Here is a 17,630-nt window from a genome sequence, read left to right as displayed (position 1 = left end):
GTTGTGTTAGCTGTATATTACTAATCCATCAAAGCAGGAAGAAATAAAGTACAAAGAGATGGATTTTATAAGACACCCCCCCTCCCCTCAGATGCATATACCTGTTCTATATCCAATCTATATTAATCTTCTTCCTTTGTGTGGAGCAACAACACAATACTGATAACCCTCGGGAGCCAAACGTCAGACCATAGGGTTTATCAAACGTATTTATTTCATGTGAAAGCCTTCAGACAGGTCCATGTGTACACAAGCCCAGGTGTCGTTGAAAGGCCCAACAGCAAAGACAAAGAGACCAGCAGATGGTCCCCATTGTTTCCTTCATATGTCACTGGCTAATGTCAACATGTTTCCATGTCAGCTCAATTGCAGGCATACAGCACAATCCCTCGACGGCATGTCAGAGGCCAGCTTTGGACACTCATTGTCATTAGCTCAATTCAGACACTGCAAACACCCCTTATCTGATGGGGATGTGGCAGCCTAATTATAAGTTGAGCTGGAAGGCAGTAGTGTAGTAACTAGCTGCAGTGCCTGTCTCGCTTGTCTTAATTTTGTCTAGACAGAATCTTAATGTGGAGGATAAAAGACAGAGACGATCCCTTTTCTTTTCCTTGCCTTACGCCTCTCCAATTACCACCAATGCACTGAGATGACGAGCTTGTTGAGCTCAGAGCAGATGTATTTGTGCCTGGAGGATGAAGTCTCAGAAGGGTTGTGTGTGTGTGTGTGGGTGTGTGCATGCAGGCGCTGACACATCTATTATGTGTCTCATGTGCATGTTTATGCACCTATTCTGTTAGTCTGTTTATATGAATCCGCGTGTAAGCAACGATGGACATTAAAGACTACTGCTTCAAATTCCCTTCCCTTTCTTTGGCCTAATTGGATTTCTCCCACATTGATCTTCAAAGGCCCGACAGCCCTCCTCCCTACTCCTCAAGAGAAGACCCACACATCAATTGCATGGCAGTTTTTGATAGTTTCATTAAGAGTGTAATTAATGCTCATTAATATGCATAAATAGGAAGCAGAAGCAGGCTGTAGCAGAGACGATGTATCTCTCTCACTAAAAGGCATAATTAAAGTGTGCTGAAAGCAGAGAATAGAACTGTCCTCTTTCATTGCTCTCTTTGAGATTAACCCTGAAGTGCTATCCAGCCACAATGGCAATGCCTCAGCATTGACAACTGTCAAAACTTGGCTGTACTTATGCATGCAAATACAAACTAATATTGTTGTGAGATCTTGTCGTGATAATTAGCAAAAAAAAGGCTGGATATTTCATTATGGGGCTCATTAAGCACCTATAAAGTCTGCATAGATCCAGTTGCATCAGGTCTTACTTGCCTGGTGTGGTCATTGGAGAAACCTTTGCCAGTTAATATGTCAATGAATTCACAATATATTTTAACAAGAAATGATAATAGAATGTGGTGTCAATGCTTGCTTGACTTGGTCTCCGATACACACAAGAACACTCAAAAATTAAGTACAGTAAAAGCAGGACACGGCATGTTTTTCTCAACACAGATCTTTGGAAAGAGAATAAAAAGAGATCATTTAAGATGTTCTAGATTTTTGCATCAGAGTAGTAAAAATGTCAATTGTCAAAATAAAGACTATAAGAGCCAAAAGGAAGTCACTTGTTACTTATTTTGTTTATTGAACTGCCTCATGTCATTGACGTCACCATGCCAACTGATACTGTATTCCCTAGGCTGAAACTGATATCAATATTTGTGCATTTGAAAAATCTGTTGTAACTTACATTGGCTGACAAATATGATATAAACCAGCAATCTTGATCTTGGATCTCCTAGATGCAAATACAGCACAACATTTAACATTTAAAAATCAGCCCTTGGTTTTTTCGTGATCCAATTTATCATCCCGACTGGTTTATTGGTGCATCTCTAGAAAGCACGTCGTCCATTCATTCATTCTTCAGACCAATCTAAATTAGAGCCAGATCAACCAAATTGTTGACACTCCTCTAAAGAATCTACAGTGCTCACAAATGTTAGTGTGATTTTAAAACAAATAGAAATACTGAGAGCCAATGAAACGACCAAACCTGTGTTCTCTTGCTTTTGTGAATTTACAATTTCTGTCTGTCCTATGTAGAACTTTTCTTGGTTTGTCTTGTTAGACTACAGTTGTAATGTTGTCTGAAAGTTCTCCCATGTTCATAGCTCAGCTACTGATGTTGATCTCTGGCACTTTTGTGCTTTATTTACTCTTCACTCCTGATCAAGAATGTGTTTGACAATGGAAGCACCTTTGCAGCATTCGGTACTTTGCTGTTATTGAATACTGTCTTCTTTCCTTTTACCTCTTTTCTGTTTCCACTGTCTCTTTCTTTTTCCTCCTCTACCTCTTGCCCTGATGGAAGCTAAGAGAAGCCAGTCCATCAGCAACTGTGTTCATCTATACGAGGCTTTGCCCACTACTAAAAGTGTTCCTATGCTGCTCCACACTGTGAGCTCTTTCTTGCCTGGTATCTCTTCTGGTAACTCTGCTTGCTCTCACAGACTCTCAGGTAAAGTGTATTCTGAGAGCTGCATGTGTTTGTGTGCTTGTGACCCTTCGTTCCACCTTTACCTCCACCTTACTATCCGTCATATTCGACCAGTTTCTATGTCCACTGTGACAGTATTTGGAGCAAAGGTTTATGGTTTAACTTAAGACTGTCTTGTGAGTTTGAATGCAGTCTGTAGTAAGAGTACGTCTGCTTCACCACTGTGCATGTGCATGTGTCAAATTGTCCATAATGTCGTCATGAATGTATCAAATCTTCATTTACACTGTCTGCAAATCCCTTAATGATAACAAAAAAAAACATAGTATATTCTGGTGTGTTTCCATTTCAAGATTTCTAATCTTCTAGCCTCAGTGTTGTGGCACTATCTCAGCTATGTCCTCTTTTGTCCTGGTAGATGTGGAGGAGTGTCAGCTGTCAGAATGTGGGGGAGAGGAGGAGCTGGGAGGCGGGGAAAGCCCTCTGCCACGTAGCAGTAGCACCTCCGACATCACCCAACAACTGTCTGATGCTTTACCAGGTAAACGCAAACAAAAATGAATTTTATTTTTTTTTACGTCATCCTCTCTGATCTATAATGAAGTTGTATCACAGAATTGTATTGAGATCATGAGATTAATCTGAGTAACATGTAGCTGACCAGGTACAGTGACAAGAAGCATTACTTCCATATGTCTCAGAATATGGTCAGATCTTTGTCTGTTCTAGCTAAAACAAACAAATCATATTATTAATTTATAATATATTGCAAGCATCATTCTACTATTTTAGTGTAGGCTCGAAACAGTTGGGGTTGTGGATTAAAGACAAAAATCACTCAGCCATTTGTTTCACAACAAACATTTGCTGATGTGGCCATACCTCACCAGAAAAAGAGATCTCAGAGGACTTATGATCAACAATTGTTGATTTTCTTTTTATCAAGATGAAAGGGCGACAGAATGATCTCAGAGAGTTTGGACTTTGATCAGTCCACAGAGATGAACAAGTTCTGTGGCTACTCTTCCTAGAAGTGAGTGTCCAGCTAAGATGGACGCTAAGATGACTTCAAAAGCACAAGGCAGACACTCGGTAATATTGACAAAGAACTTCAGAGAAACATGTAAAGGTTTAAAGGAATCATTGCTGCAGGTTAACATCTCTAGAAACAAGCTTGTATTGCTTGACGAGGGAAAACGTGCAGCACTCTGTATATACTACTACATACACTACATCATCATGCCACAGGTGAAGCAGGGTGGAAGGAGCATCGTGATCTGGGGCTGTTTTGCTGCCTTGGACAGCTCCACATCATCAAGGGGGAAATTAATTCTCAAGTATATCAAGGTCTCTAGGATGATGTCATGGTGGCTGTCCAGCTGCTGAAGCTCAATAGAAGCTGCATAATGCAGAACAATGACCATAAACATCAAAGTAAATGTATTGTATTTCCAAAGTATGACTTCAGACAAAGAAATGGAAGGAAAACACATTTTGCCAATTGAGTTGCCATCTTATTAATTACATGAATTACATATAAAGTGGCCCAACAATATACCGTATTAGTTTTTGTCGATGTCAGGTCAAATGCTCCAGGTGTTAAGGCCATAGTTACGGTAATGGTTGTAGTATCTAGACTCTGTGGATAAATACAGCAATGTTGTCCATATTAAAATAGATGTTGAGATGTGATATCTGTTAAAAGTCATCATCAGTATTTATAGGATCTCTGCATCTCTTAGGCTGACAGGAAATGGGTGTTTATCCATGTTGTTCAACACTTAAAGAGGGTTTGGGGAAACAAGGCATTTTAGGGTGTATTCTCCTATGTGCAGTGCATTTTTATTTATTGCATTGATTTATTTAAGAGGGACTTTGTTCAACAGAAAAATATCATTGTAAATTAAGATAATTTTGTGCTTTGCTACCTATTTATAACATTCCCTGTTGCACTTCAGTCCAGAAGAGAGAGTACTCCCCTACTTCCTGTGGCTCTGATAGCAGGACATCTGAAGGCAGGAGAGAAAGCAACGAGCCACCGGTGGTGAGAATTTCTTTTTTACAAAATTACTATGCAAAATAAATATAATCCATATAATAATATAATAGGTGGTACCCATTCAAGTAATTGTTCTTTAATGTATATTTCTGTGTTTCCAGATCCTTATCCGGCAGAGCAGCTGTTCAGCTGAGTCAGAGTGCAACACTGAAGGACAAGCAAAGCCCAAGCTCAGAGAGAAAAGTAATCATACATCACTAATAACTTCTTTAAACTGGTTAACTGTGATATTTGTGTGGTTGTATTATACATTGTACACATGAAGCATAGCAATTCATCTGTTAGATTAAACCTTTAAATATCAAATAAAGCCCACTCTATACATGGATAAATACTTCTCCGTATACAGTCTTCCATCTCTGGATTAACCTTTTTATGTCCTTGATCTACTTCATTCTCCCACCCTACCCAGGTGAGAGTATAAGCAGTGAAACGTCCAACGGCTACCTCAACGAAGCTGAGGTCACCTGGCAGGCCTTTGATGAGGAGGCAGACACACAGTCCACACAGTCAGCCCACATGGATGTGACAGCCGACCCGCAGAGCCAGGGGAGTCTGCTGCTAAGCCACAATGAGGCTCTTGCAGGTATTAGAAGATACAAACTCCCCCTGAGCCGCAGAAACAGATTTCTTCCGCCTGTGTTTGCTCTTGATGGCCATGTATAATGTCTGCGTATGTCTGTGCTAACAACAATCTGCAGTCAACTTTCAGGGTACACAGACTGGCCTCGACTTCAACATTGGGTGAATTATAACAAGGTAGCCTTGGAAGGTTAATAGGCAGGCTGTCTTTACTTTTTCATTTCATGGTGTTCAGTGTCAGTGAATTATTATTTTTTGGTGAAGACAAATTGTCCTCCTCAAAAAAAAAAAAAGTGCTGAATTGCATAGAGTGATCGTGTATAAACATTCAGAAGTGAGGGAAAATGAGTTCAACCATTGTGCAGGTTCATCTGAGGTGTGTCCCATCCAGCCGGGGTTTGGTGACTCCAACAACCTCCGACAACCTGATGGCTTATTCACAGCCAGTTAGAGTGACCTGGTAGTGAAACTCGACCTGCTCATCAGTGTCTGCTACAGCACTTAGGCCACTGAATCTTTTAAACCTGCTTGTGAATTCTCCAAAGAGAAAGTGACCAGTGGCTTCAGACTGATTAATATTGTATGTTTGTTAGTGGTACGTGTCTAAGTTCTCATGTGGAAATAATCAAAATATTTCCTCAACTTTAAACCTTTCAGCTTTTTAGTTTACCCGATCTCCACCCCCTCCATCAATACAGATGGAGATGATGTTGTTGCCCCTCTTCCCTTCCCACCCTTCTATGTGGACCTTTGTTTGTGTCGTCCTCCATTGTGATCATCATGAAGCTGTCGCGCTTCCTTTGTGCGTGGTCCCCTCCTCAAACCCCAATTTTATCCCTTTCCCCTTGTCGTTTTTTTAGGTCCTGAGTGTGCCCTCCCTCCCCACTCTGCACCCCCGTCCTACCACCACCACAACCACTACCACTACCCCCAGAACCCCCCCGCCTCACCCGCCCTGCTGGTGCACACAGAGTGTCCGCGGGACTGCCCCCTGGACGACACCATGCATCAGTCTGTCTTACACATGCCACACCACTTGGGTACTGCTCCCTAGCTGCTACTCATCATATAGACCATAGAGTCCTCATTTCCCATTGACTCTCCATGTTCTATATCGCTCTACATTTTTCAGCCTTACCTTTCCCCTCCACTATTTTCCATACATTACTTTTTTCATTCTCCATTTTTCCATATTTAAATACATGAAATTACGATCCCTTTTTTTTCTTCTTTTAGAATTAGAAACTCCTTTCACATATGTGTTTAAACTTTGTTCTGAAAGAGCGGGAAAAAATGACCGCAGATCTGCTGCATTCACTTTACATCTATGTCTTTTCACTCCCTGTCCTTCCCATCATTCTTCTGCTGCCCACTAGGTGGCACTGTCCTCCCACGATTCAATCTGAGTTTGTTTTGGCTGATGCATGAGACTCTCGCTTCTTTCCACAAGGCGTTTCAGTGCTTTGATCAGTTTCAGTGAACAAAGATCTTAGTACTTTGATGCATTTTGGAAATTTCACAGTGACTAAGCATTTGGTCAACAACTGCTCACACAACGACAGTATTACTATTTTAGTACTTTATACACTGAAAACAAGTCTGCATAGAAAAAATATGTATAATATTGTATAAATGTTTTTTTAATATGTGTTATGCATTTGTTGACTGAATCCCACATCCTCAATAAACTTTGAATTTGGTTCACTTTGTGTTAGGTACTGGCAGACACAAATATTGGTGTTACCACATAATGTATTTTGTATGGCAAACAACCCCAAACACTCTCTTTTTCTGACCATGCAGACAGTAGTGAGTGTCTGGCTGATGATGTCAGCATCATTGCTGGTGGGACCCTGACTGGTTGGCATGCTGATTCAGCCTTCGTCCTTTGGAGGAGGATATTGGGGATCCTGGGAGACGTCAACAACATCCGCTGCCCAAAAATCCATGCCAAGGTCTTCTCCTATCTCTATGAGCTCTGGCACAAGCTGGCCAAGGTAAGCTGGAGCGGCAAGAACCACCCAGCTCTGAGCAATTGCATCTGACACAGAAAAAATACACACCCACTCTGACAAAGAGATTGTTGCTGCATAACTTTTATCCTGTGCTTTCCCAAACACAAGATTTATGCAGAAAAGTTGTGTTCACTGACTGAAATTAAATGTGTGGTTACAGATCCGGGACAACCTTGGCATCAGTGTGGACAACCAGTCCTCTCCTCCACAACCGACCTTCATCCCTCCTCTACGAATGCTTGCCTCTTGGCTTTTCAGGGTATCAATAATACACAGACACAGCAGAAAACATACAGTACTAATCCAAATAAATGTTTGGATAATTTTAGAGATTTTTTTTCTTCCAAAATCTACAGCAAGTAATTAAGCCTCTGATAGACAGATCCACTGTCTGTCTTCTGTCATGTCCTAAAGACAATGCTCATAGATATTTTCAATGAATGCTATTGTTATCAAACTAGCTCCAGATTTATTAATGCATTTACAGCAGCTGTTGGTACCAAATGTTGCATTTTTAAACTCAGACTTTCCTGTTTGCCTCACTGATAGACAACGGCAGCTGTGTTTACACTGAATTCACCTTGTTTGCAGCTGATTCCAATCATTAAAAAAAGAACCAAACACTGCATCACTCCTGCAGCATGATACTGTAATTGTCAACGTTTTTTTTAAGCTCCTCATAATAAACGTCTCTTCCTCAGGCCACCATGCTGCCAGCAGAGTACAAGGCTGGCAAGCTGCAGGCCTACAAGCTGATCTGTGAGATGATGACCAGGCACCAGGATGTTCTCCCCAACAGTGATTTCTTGGTGCACCTCTACTACATCATGCACAAGGGTTTCACCAGTGATGACCAGGTACAGTTGAGCTGATGCCTCCATCCTGTTGTCTGTTGTTGTTTTTTCTCTATTCACCACTAGATGGCAGACCAGTCAAACCCATGAGAAACAGGCCTTATTTAGAAACTGTGTAGCTGTGAAATTTGCAGTTGTCAGTTTTCCAAATACTCTCTGGTAATGTGTCATTTTGTTTTGACCGATGATCCCACTTCATCCATTGAAGTGCAATTCAGAGAAATCACAAAATTATCAAAGAGTGTGTACCCGATCGTGTGTCAGACAAGATATTTGGGATCATCTTGTGATCCATTGCTGACAATGAGTGAAAACAGGAGTTATATGGGTGCACTGTAATTTATGAACGTTGAAGCTCTGTTTTGAAAACCGCCTGCCGACCAGTGTTGATGAAGAAAAGCGTCTGTGCTTTGGCATCTCCCACCTCCTTTAACCACACCTTTCCTTGCATTTCAAATCTGGCTTTGCTCCATTCCTTCTAGATGAAGCTGAGTAGGAATGAATGGAGCACCCCAAAACAAAAGATGGGGATAAGTGTGCACGTGTGTGTGTGTGTGTGCATGCGTGCGTGTGTGCCCTCCTGGTTGGGTTTCTGTTGCACCTTGGCAGTGCGACAAGCTTGTTAGAATGTTTTCCATGTCGTTAAATAATGTTTTGAGCCCCTGCCGCGTATACGTGATTAATTAAGGATTGACGTCTGTCGCGCTCCGTTAGACTGACATGTCGGCCAGGGGCCCAGAGTAGGCTGGCCTGCCTGCCTGCCTGCCTGCCTGCCTGCCTGCCTGTGTGTATGCAAGTGTGTGTGTGTGTGTGTGTGAAGGAGCGGGAGGGGAGCCTGGGGAACGTAGTGCAGAGTAGAGCAATGAGGGGGGCACACAGAGGGACGAGGCAACATTCTCCAGCTTTTGTTGTGGCTCTGTATAATGCGTCAGGGGGCCAGAGCCAGGCTGGCCACTGAAGCATGCTCAAATTGGCCGGAGAAAAGAGTCCTCACGCCACACAATAGAGGACAGACGCACGCCTGCTTAACATAAGAAAGTGGCTCTTACTATACCCCTCCTCCTTCCGCTCTGCCTCTACCCGCAACCCCCACCTACCCCCAAAAAAAGCAAAAACATATACTTTTACAATTTCATCATCCATATGCGTTCTTTAAGTCTGTCTGCCTATATATTTATTTTCATACACTATGTTTCAGTTCTCTTAAATAATTGAAATAGTCATCAGTGGTTGACTGGTCTTCAAATTATCTAATCTGATTGTAAAAAAAATATAGTTTGATTAGTTATAGAATTTTTGTTTGTATTTAGTTTTCAGCTACAGTATATACTTTGTTTTTGTATCTTAAGATACTGGTAGTTTACAGGTTGAGCGTTGTCTTCACCCTCCCTGTTTATCAAGTAATGAAATCAGTTTTGAACACCTATGTTTTGTGGTACAAGAGGGGGAATCCCAGTTTACATCCTCACCATTATGATCAACTAAGCTTAAAGGAGAATGACAGTTCCCTCGGAGGGATTCTCCTTCCAACTGACAGAGAGTGCCAAGGTCAGGGCTATTGTCCTGATTGTCTGTCATTCTCTGGTCACTGGTCTCACACAGGCATGAACGCAGCACAATAGCAGTAATCTATCTAATGGGTTCACTGACTGCACCTCAATAGTCAACAGCGTAAGTGTACACACACACGTAGCTTATTTTATTGCACCCGTTCATTTTTGTATAGGTGGAAGAAAACATCGCATATACACTCAAAACATTGACCTTGCAAGGAGTAATTTATAACATGCTTTGTACAAGGAGGTAGTGTTTTTCTTGCTTTTGCTTCCAGAGTAAAACTACCTGTTTTTTAAATAATGCAGTCATGTATAAAAAATACGTGGCCACATTGAAATGTGACAGTTGACACCAGCACAACAAACATTGCTACTGATTAAACCTTTCACCTTATAGTTATGCAGCTGGTTATATCCTGCCCTAACAGCTTGTGAAGGGGAAAATCCCACATATTCATAGTGATAGCGGTGATGGTGCTTTCCAGGCAAACGGGAAACGTTCATGTTTAGTAAATGAGACTGAAACTTTCCGATGTTATGCGAGGTGATGTAATGTTCCAGTGAACCTTGTCACCCCTGGGGGCCGGCAGGTGGACAGTGTGTGCTTTCCTGGAGATGAGGCCAAATGAAAAAGGCCCGAGGTAGCTCTGTTCAGAGTTACGTTAATGCACCTTTTGTTGACGCCGGGGCCATTCCTACTGCCAACACAGAGCCACTTGCACAGCTAAATTCCCATTTCTATACACACATCTCAAATAGGGTTCCCTCTACTTACACATACAATAGAAAACACTTTGTGGCTTCCTCTAAAATGCTCTTTTCAGGCAATCAAGCAACAGTTTGTTACATGCTAATTACCTCTGACTGCACCGCACATTATGCTTCAGAGGTCAATTACCAACAAAATGAGGGTAAAATGGGCCCTCAATCCTAAAGCTCTTCCTACCAATTTTCCACATGCGGTGCATCGTGTTGGTTTGACTTCCTATTTATTGCCTCTGTGTGTTTACTCCATTCCTCCTTTGTTCACCTGCATTCCCTATTTACCAAAGCTTCAGGTGATTAATGTCACAGATAGATAGGTGGTACGCCGTGCATGTGTGCGTGTGTGCGCGAGATTGAGAGAGAAATTGTATGTTTGCATGTTTGCAAAGGTGCCCTTTGGTTCAGCTCGAAACAGGCTGGTGTTTGAACTGTCCGATTTGCACAAGTTTATGGCCAAGACGGCAGGTGTTTCTAGCCTGGACCTTGCCTTTGTACACAAATATGCACACACGTTTCAGATAAGAGAGACAACAATCTCTATTCCTTTAATAAGATGCTGAATTCTCATACCAACATGTGTGTGTAGTTGTATGCTGTTTTTCCATTAAAGCAACCTCTTTGCGTACTGTCCAAATGTAGCTTGAAAAACCTGTTAACAGCCTTTTATGCTCTGGTCCAGCATGGTATTACAGTGTACATACTTGAGCAGTTTGTGCAGAGCCCTTTGCAGCACAGCATATGTCAATGTTGAAAGAGCACCCATCTGCCACTGAGCCGCTTGTACCTCGGCAAAACAATACGTTGTCTCTGGCTTTAATTACAGGTTTGCCTGTGTGTATATATACATGTGACTCACGAAAGTTGAGGTCTTTTGTTCTCCCTCTTATCCTCTGTTAGTAATCCATCTGCTGCCTCTCTTACTCTCCTCTATCTTTCTTTCTTTCCCACTCTGTTTTTTTCTGTCCTTTAGTGACATGTACTGTTGAGTGCCTTACTCTCCTCAACACACTTAAAATGCGCTTACCTTACCTGTTGGAGGAAAAAGCTTTCTCTCACATGGTGGCCCATTTACAAAATATTTCGGTTACTACTCCCCCACACTCATACACTCAAATGCAAAAAATCCCACTGTACTATAAGCATACTAGTAGTGCAAAGATATTCATTTTAAGTACTGGCAGGGGAAATTTAATGGACATTTATGACCTCCTATTAAAATATATTTCATACATGTTTGTGTGTGTGCTTCACTGTCATCAGGATGTTTTGAACACTATCATCTGCTCCTGCTCCCCCCGATTCTTCTTCCTCGGCCTGCCGGGCTTCACCATGCTGCTTGGAGATTTCATCACTGCTGCTGCCTGCGTCCTCAGCTCCCTCTCACCGGAGGTAAAAGCACACTCTGAAATCCACATTTATCATATGACTCAAACCGGGGTTTAAAAAAAAAAAAGTTGTTGGATATTGTATATAATGAAAAGTTTGAAGCAATGTCACAGAAAATGTGGCTTCCAAGACACATTTGAAGATGCAAAATATTTGTTGTTGCAAAGCGCAAAATTAAAGAAACTTCACCAAATAACTGTCACATTCACTCACTTGTGACTGAGCGCTCTATGAATAACAATGTGCCCCTGTAATGATTTTCTTGAATTTCGCTGCTTTTTGACATTGAAAACTTCCAGTTGTTTTTTGAATTCTAGTAGATATAAGTCAGTCTGAGCGACAACACAACACAAATGTTCAAAACATCTTTCTTTTTTCTTTTTTTCTTAAGAAAATCAAGAATGTAATTTACAAATGTGGAAAAACTTACTATAATTTGCATTTGTTGAACTATAACTTAGAAAACAACACATTTTCAATCAGTAGTCGGTATTACCACTCAGTGATTCATTATGATTACCTCTCCATTTTTTTTAACCAGTAAGTTTATTGCACAATTTAGATAATTAAATTGTAGTTAAATTGTAATTAAATTGTCTTATGTATAGACAAAACAAATGTTTTTGAATAGTTGTGCATTTTGAAAAGAAAATGTGCCATTATATGTTACATTTAAAATGTTAATGATATTCTTAGTCATGTTTAATTAACCTAACCCTACACGTGATAACACTGTGCAATACTGTAAAAGAAATGCAAACAGGTAATTGTTGCAAGTACCATGCACAATCTTGAGTAAATGTGTGCACATATAAATTCACATGAACACGCAGGGTTGTGATGTGAACATATCACTTATATCACTGACCTGATTTGAAACAAAAGATGATGATGTCACACCAGCAGGAAAACTACACTCTGTTAACTCATAGACATTATGCACCTCAGGGACATTTATACGTGTTGGTACTATTGTAACATATTGTTTTAGTTTCCAGATAATTTCATATCTTTCAAAATATCTTTTGAAATGTATTATGTGTTTTCTCAGTAATGGCAACATGTATAATCTGCTTTAGAGCTGCTTCCATAATGCATTTAATTAGTCATGTTGTTGTCCAACGCCTACCATGTGTCAAGAAATTCTACTGAAACTCAGCAGAATCATGAATGTATTAACTCTGCTGGTTCCTTCCATTCCTTTTTCCCTGGATGGTGTTGTTCCTGTTTACTGGAAGTGGGTTGTTGTCATGTAGCTTTAGGGAGTTCTTGACAACTTTTTTTTTTTCTCCATCAGGCTCCAAGGATGGAGGCTCAGACGATCCTGGGCGCTCTCGTGTGTTTCCCCAATCTTTACCTTCAGATTCCTATACTGCAGCGTGTGCCTGGCTCTGAGGACATTGTCTTAGGCAAGGAGGATATCAAGGTAAAGACGTGCTACTCTGGGACTATGGTATCAACACAAAATCTGCATACTGCATTGTTAGTGGATCCTAACATATGTTACACTGCTGGTGCCTGATTAGTTTACGTTAAACATTAAGTTAAGAGGCTGGTCTTAACTGTGCTCTCTTTGTTATTCAGGATTATCTGGTCAACATCCTGCTGGAAACTGCAACAAAGGAACACTGTGAAGGGGCCAGGTACCAGTATTTCTAATGCTTTTTTATTTTTTTATTTAATGGACTTGCATTGACTGTCATTCATTTCATTTAGTTTGAGATAAGTAATGTGTTTACATCTGTGTATGTATCATAAACTTTTGATAACTAATGGCTTCTGAGCATTCACTTAAACTTACAAATTGTTTTATTTAGTTTAATTGTAGAATATTTTTTGAGTTCATGCCTTTCAAATTTTAAAATTAATTAAATTTGTACTCTATTTCTGTTATTCAGATGCATTGCCGTGTGCAGTCTGGGTCTGTGGGTGTGTGAGGAGCTAATGCAAAAGAACATCCACCACCAGGTTAAAGATGCCATCAATGTCTTGGGAGTAACACTAAAGGTCAGTGACCATCTGACACTGGGAAACATCATCACACCATATATACTGTGTGTTTACAGTTTCATATCCGACAACTTACAAAATCTGAGAACACCTTTTTTTTAAACATTTGCGTCATAAACCTCTGTTGACCGTTATAGCTGTGGCAAAAATGCTGAATGAAAAGCAATCGTAGCTTCTGTCCAACTAAACCTGATGTTGATCACTGCAGAACAATGTCTGCACAGTGAGGAGAGGAAGAGTGTGAGAATAAAACATATCCAGTGATGTGACTCACGGGTACATTTTGGGAGCCCTCTATTCTCCTAGAGTGAAGAGATGCAGAGAACCAGTGGATGCTGGGGTTTTTTGTTTTTTTTTTCTCATGGAAAAGGGTTTGGGGCGGTGGCGTAATTTCCAGGCAGCTCGCTCTCAGTAGATGTGGGCCAATTTAAGCAGCTACATCTCCCAGCTTCCTGCTCGAGCAACCCCCCTTTCTCTAATGGAGCAGTAATCACTCCCCTGTACAACTTGACACACAGACTCAGCCAGCCCCAAAATAGAGGGTATAGGCTGGGTGGGGGATCTAGGGGGAAGAGTGGCACTGAGAGTCTCTTTTCTAAAAGCAGGTGCTGAACTCTCAGGGCCCCTTTTTGTGTTTGGCCATTTCTGCACTCCCCACATTGTCTGCCCTTGTTACATGTTGAGAGGCATTCAGCTGGAAGAAATGGGAAATTCTATTTCTCCACAAAGAATTTCAAATCACTGAAGAAATCAACATTTGAAGGAAAATTGTCAGTAGCTCAAATCTCTACTCCAGTGAGTCCGGAGAAAATGAGCCATGGTTTTGAAGTGGAAATGAAATTATGCTGATTATCTTCACAGTAAGTGAAAATCTACATGTAAGGGAAATAATTCAGAATTCTGTTACAGTCTGTCTGTTCCGAAACTTTCCTCCCCCATCTTTAAGCAGCAATGCCCATTTCCCTTGTCTGAATTCAAGTATTTGGGTGACCTAAATCCAAAAACGGAGAGTGTAGAATAAACAATCATTGCACATTATAAGAGCAACTCTCAGGAGGTCTGAAATAAGAAACAATAATTTCCAAGTCTGGGAATTGAGAAAGTAACAGGTGCTCTGCCTTAAGATCACATAATACTGTCAAACACTTCATACATGTTTCACTTTTGTTTTTTTATGTGCTAAATGAATTCTGTCCAGTTTTTGACCATGGCTGTGAAAACATCCTCAACTTCAAAATTTGTACAATTTTTTCACAGTTTTTCTGCACAAGCATCAACCAGCTCAGTGTTCGTATCAGGTTTCTACATATTGTTCCATTCACATCCTAATTAATTAACTCACCGTTGAGCCCTTTGATCAGCTTAAAGCTTCAAAGTTACAGTATTTATTTAGATCTTTTGCGTCTGCTCTGTCAGATCATGAGCAGTGAGTCTCTAGTATTATCCAGTGTTATTTAGTCTGTGTATAGTTATGCAGCTGTAAAATGTGGAGACCGACACAGGAACATCATGCTTTGTAATTGCTTTTTAACCTTGTTAAAATTAGAAGTGAATTGCCAGCAAGCATAAATGTTGTTCCATGAAAATAAACAGGAAAAATAAACAGATTTGCTGATCAGTTTTAGATTTCTCTAAGCAACTTTGTTGTTTCATTTTGAAACTTGGAAGAGCTACTCTCAATAAAAATCACATTATTAGTGAAAGCAAATCTGATCATTGCCAGTGACCACAAAAAGTTGAGTTATGGATATTTTCACTCAGCCAGAAAACATAATGGGTTTTTCAGTGAACTGTTTTGCTTGCTAAGTGCTTTGCCTCAGGAATCTGTATGTGTAATAGAAAAAATACTGGCTTAATATCTACATTTTTTCCCCATGTTGTTGTTGTTGCTGCTGACTTTACAAGAGGCCAGGTCGTGTTATTCACTCGCTGTCCTGTTCTCTTGTTTGTTCAGTTTGGGAACAAAGCGGTGGCTCAGGTAGCCTGTGACGTGTTTCAGCTGCTCATTTCTCACTGGGAACACCTCAAGAGGCTGGAGTCCGCGCTGCCTAAGAAAATCATAGAGGTAACATTAACATGCTCACATCTGCACGCACACAATTAAATTTACTGGTATCCATTAGTGGCTTGTGAGAATCAGTGAGATGAGCAATTCACGTGGAGTCACTTCAGCTTAAATGTAATGTTAAATGTAAGTATTAGTATTACTCATGCTTATACAGTACATACTCTACATCCTGTGGCATCACATCCATTTAAGCGCACGGCCCTGACTCAGCTGATGAATAGGAGTGTGTCATCCAATTATCTTTCTCCTTGTTTTCTCCCAACACAGATCTTTGTGGCCACAATAGCCTTTTTGTTGCCAAGCGCAGAGCACTCAACAGTGGAAGCAGACAAAAAGGTACATGTTGGAAGGGAGGGGACATGAAATGGCTGAGATCTAAAGGCCCTTGATCTATCATGTTGGAATGGTGCATTTGCAGAGGAATGTTTCAACTGAAGAGCTTTGTTGTCTCCTTTTTCTCCCTCTTCACATCTCACTATATCTGCATCTGCTGTCTCTGCAACTCTTATCTCTTATCCCCCCCTCTATTTTTGGTGTATTAATATTAATTTTCTTTTGATTTTGACATTGATTAACTGAACTGAGAAAGGCACCTTACACTACTTTACTTACCTCCTCAGTTGATGGTATCACTGCTGCTTTGCCTGTTGGACTGGTGCATGGCCGTTCCTTTGAGTCTGCTGCTGGAACCCATCACCATGCCTTCGGTGGAGGACCACACATCCCACAAGGCCCCACTTCTGGACTACATCTACAGGGTGGGTAGCCTCCCTGGCAGCTGGGAGCTCCAGTTATACAGCAAACCCCCCCCCCCCACACACACTTTTTTTTTTTTACCACTGACTGCTTTCCAGTGTCCTCTGCTGTTGACCACAGACACAACAACTTCAGCTTTGACATCTCCCCTCCCCATCCCACCACATGGGCTTGCCACTTTAATTACACTCACCTCCACTGTGACCTCATGACTATGCCTCATTTAACATTATAGCAGCACAACTAGCATAGAAGCTCCCGCTATATCTGACGTACGCAGTTGGCATTTATCACATGCAGGAAATTCTAACAACTTCACTTGTAGTAGCGTGTTCAGCAATTGTTTAAAAGAGGTAAAATATTCAGTATTTAATCTATTTCTCTGTTCGTCCCTCTAACCCTGTATTTTATGGCCTGACCCTGAGGGTGAGGGCCAAGATTTAGGCGCATGAATGAGGTATTATTCATACCCTCCTGTCTGGGCAGATGCGGTCAACGGCAGATCTTTGTAAGGATGTCACCCCTGATAAGAAATGGTCCAATTATTCAAACAGGACCCTTTGTCCACTTGATAAGCTCGGGCTATAAACGCTTGTCCTGGAGATTTGAATGGAATATGTCTTAATATGAGAGCGACTGCAGCTGCTATGAAAGCAAAGACAATTAGATGTGATTGGTTGTCTATCAGCACACAAAAGGCGTGGGCCCTCTGGGTTTCATTGGAAATAATACATCAAGCAAGGCACCAAAAGGTGTGACAATATTAATGCAATATCAAAACCCAAATCTATACATTTCCACAGACATGTTGGCTGTTAATTATTCTCTATATCAGGCTGAGAATAGCTTCCCTAATACAAAGCACCTCCCTTTTATTCCTTCACTGAACAGAATGTCACAGTGACAGGGTAGAGGAGTGTCCATGTATTTTCCATGCTTCATCCTCTTTTAATTACAGTTTTATATTTAAACAAGAGAGGGATTAAAATGCGCGCTCTCTTAAAACAGAAAATACAGGCTCAATGCATCTAATGTGAAGCTTGTCATGGTCTTCATCC

At 41.0% G+C, this 17,630-nt stretch overlaps 1 protein-coding gene across 3 annotated transcripts in view; it reads left to right on the top strand.

The window, feature by feature from the left end:
- The window catches only part of ralgapa2 (Ral GTPase activating protein catalytic subunit alpha 2), a 90,881-nt gene that overhangs the window by 33,526 nt on the left and 39,725 nt on the right, over positions 1 to 17,630 (top strand). For 2 of the 3 annotated variants that reach the window (XM_083998605.1, XM_083998607.1), the window contains exons 17-31: positions 2,940 to 3,062; positions 4,480 to 4,565; positions 4,682 to 4,763; positions 4,993 to 5,166; positions 6,023 to 6,202; positions 6,966 to 7,159; positions 7,338 to 7,436; positions 7,879 to 8,034; positions 11,613 to 11,741; positions 13,036 to 13,164; positions 13,323 to 13,381; positions 13,637 to 13,745; positions 15,703 to 15,813; positions 16,084 to 16,152; positions 16,437 to 16,574. In XM_083998605.1, coding sequence (XP_083854731.1) covers positions 2,940 to 3,062; positions 4,480 to 4,565; positions 4,682 to 4,763; positions 4,993 to 5,166; positions 6,023 to 6,202; positions 6,966 to 7,159; positions 7,338 to 7,436; positions 7,879 to 8,034; positions 11,613 to 11,741; positions 13,036 to 13,164; positions 13,323 to 13,381; positions 13,637 to 13,745; positions 15,703 to 15,813; positions 16,084 to 16,152; positions 16,437 to 16,574 — 1,838 coding nt within the window. The remainder of the gene's footprint in view (positions 1 to 2,939; positions 3,063 to 4,479; positions 4,566 to 4,681; positions 4,764 to 4,992; positions 5,167 to 6,022; positions 6,203 to 6,965; positions 7,160 to 7,337; positions 7,437 to 7,878; positions 8,035 to 11,612; positions 11,742 to 13,035; positions 13,165 to 13,322; positions 13,382 to 13,636; positions 13,746 to 15,702; positions 15,814 to 16,083; positions 16,153 to 16,436; positions 16,575 to 17,630) is intronic. The other variant, XM_083998606.1, reaches the window with a different exon arrangement.

The sequence above is a fragment of the Trachurus trachurus genome, assembly GCF_905171665.1.
Source record: "Trachurus trachurus genome assembly, chromosome: 22".
Lineage (NCBI taxonomy): Eukaryota > Metazoa > Chordata > Actinopteri > Carangiformes > Carangidae > Trachurus > Trachurus trachurus.
Note: the sequence above shows the minus strand (reverse complement) of the source record. Positions and strands in the feature narration are given on the sequence as shown.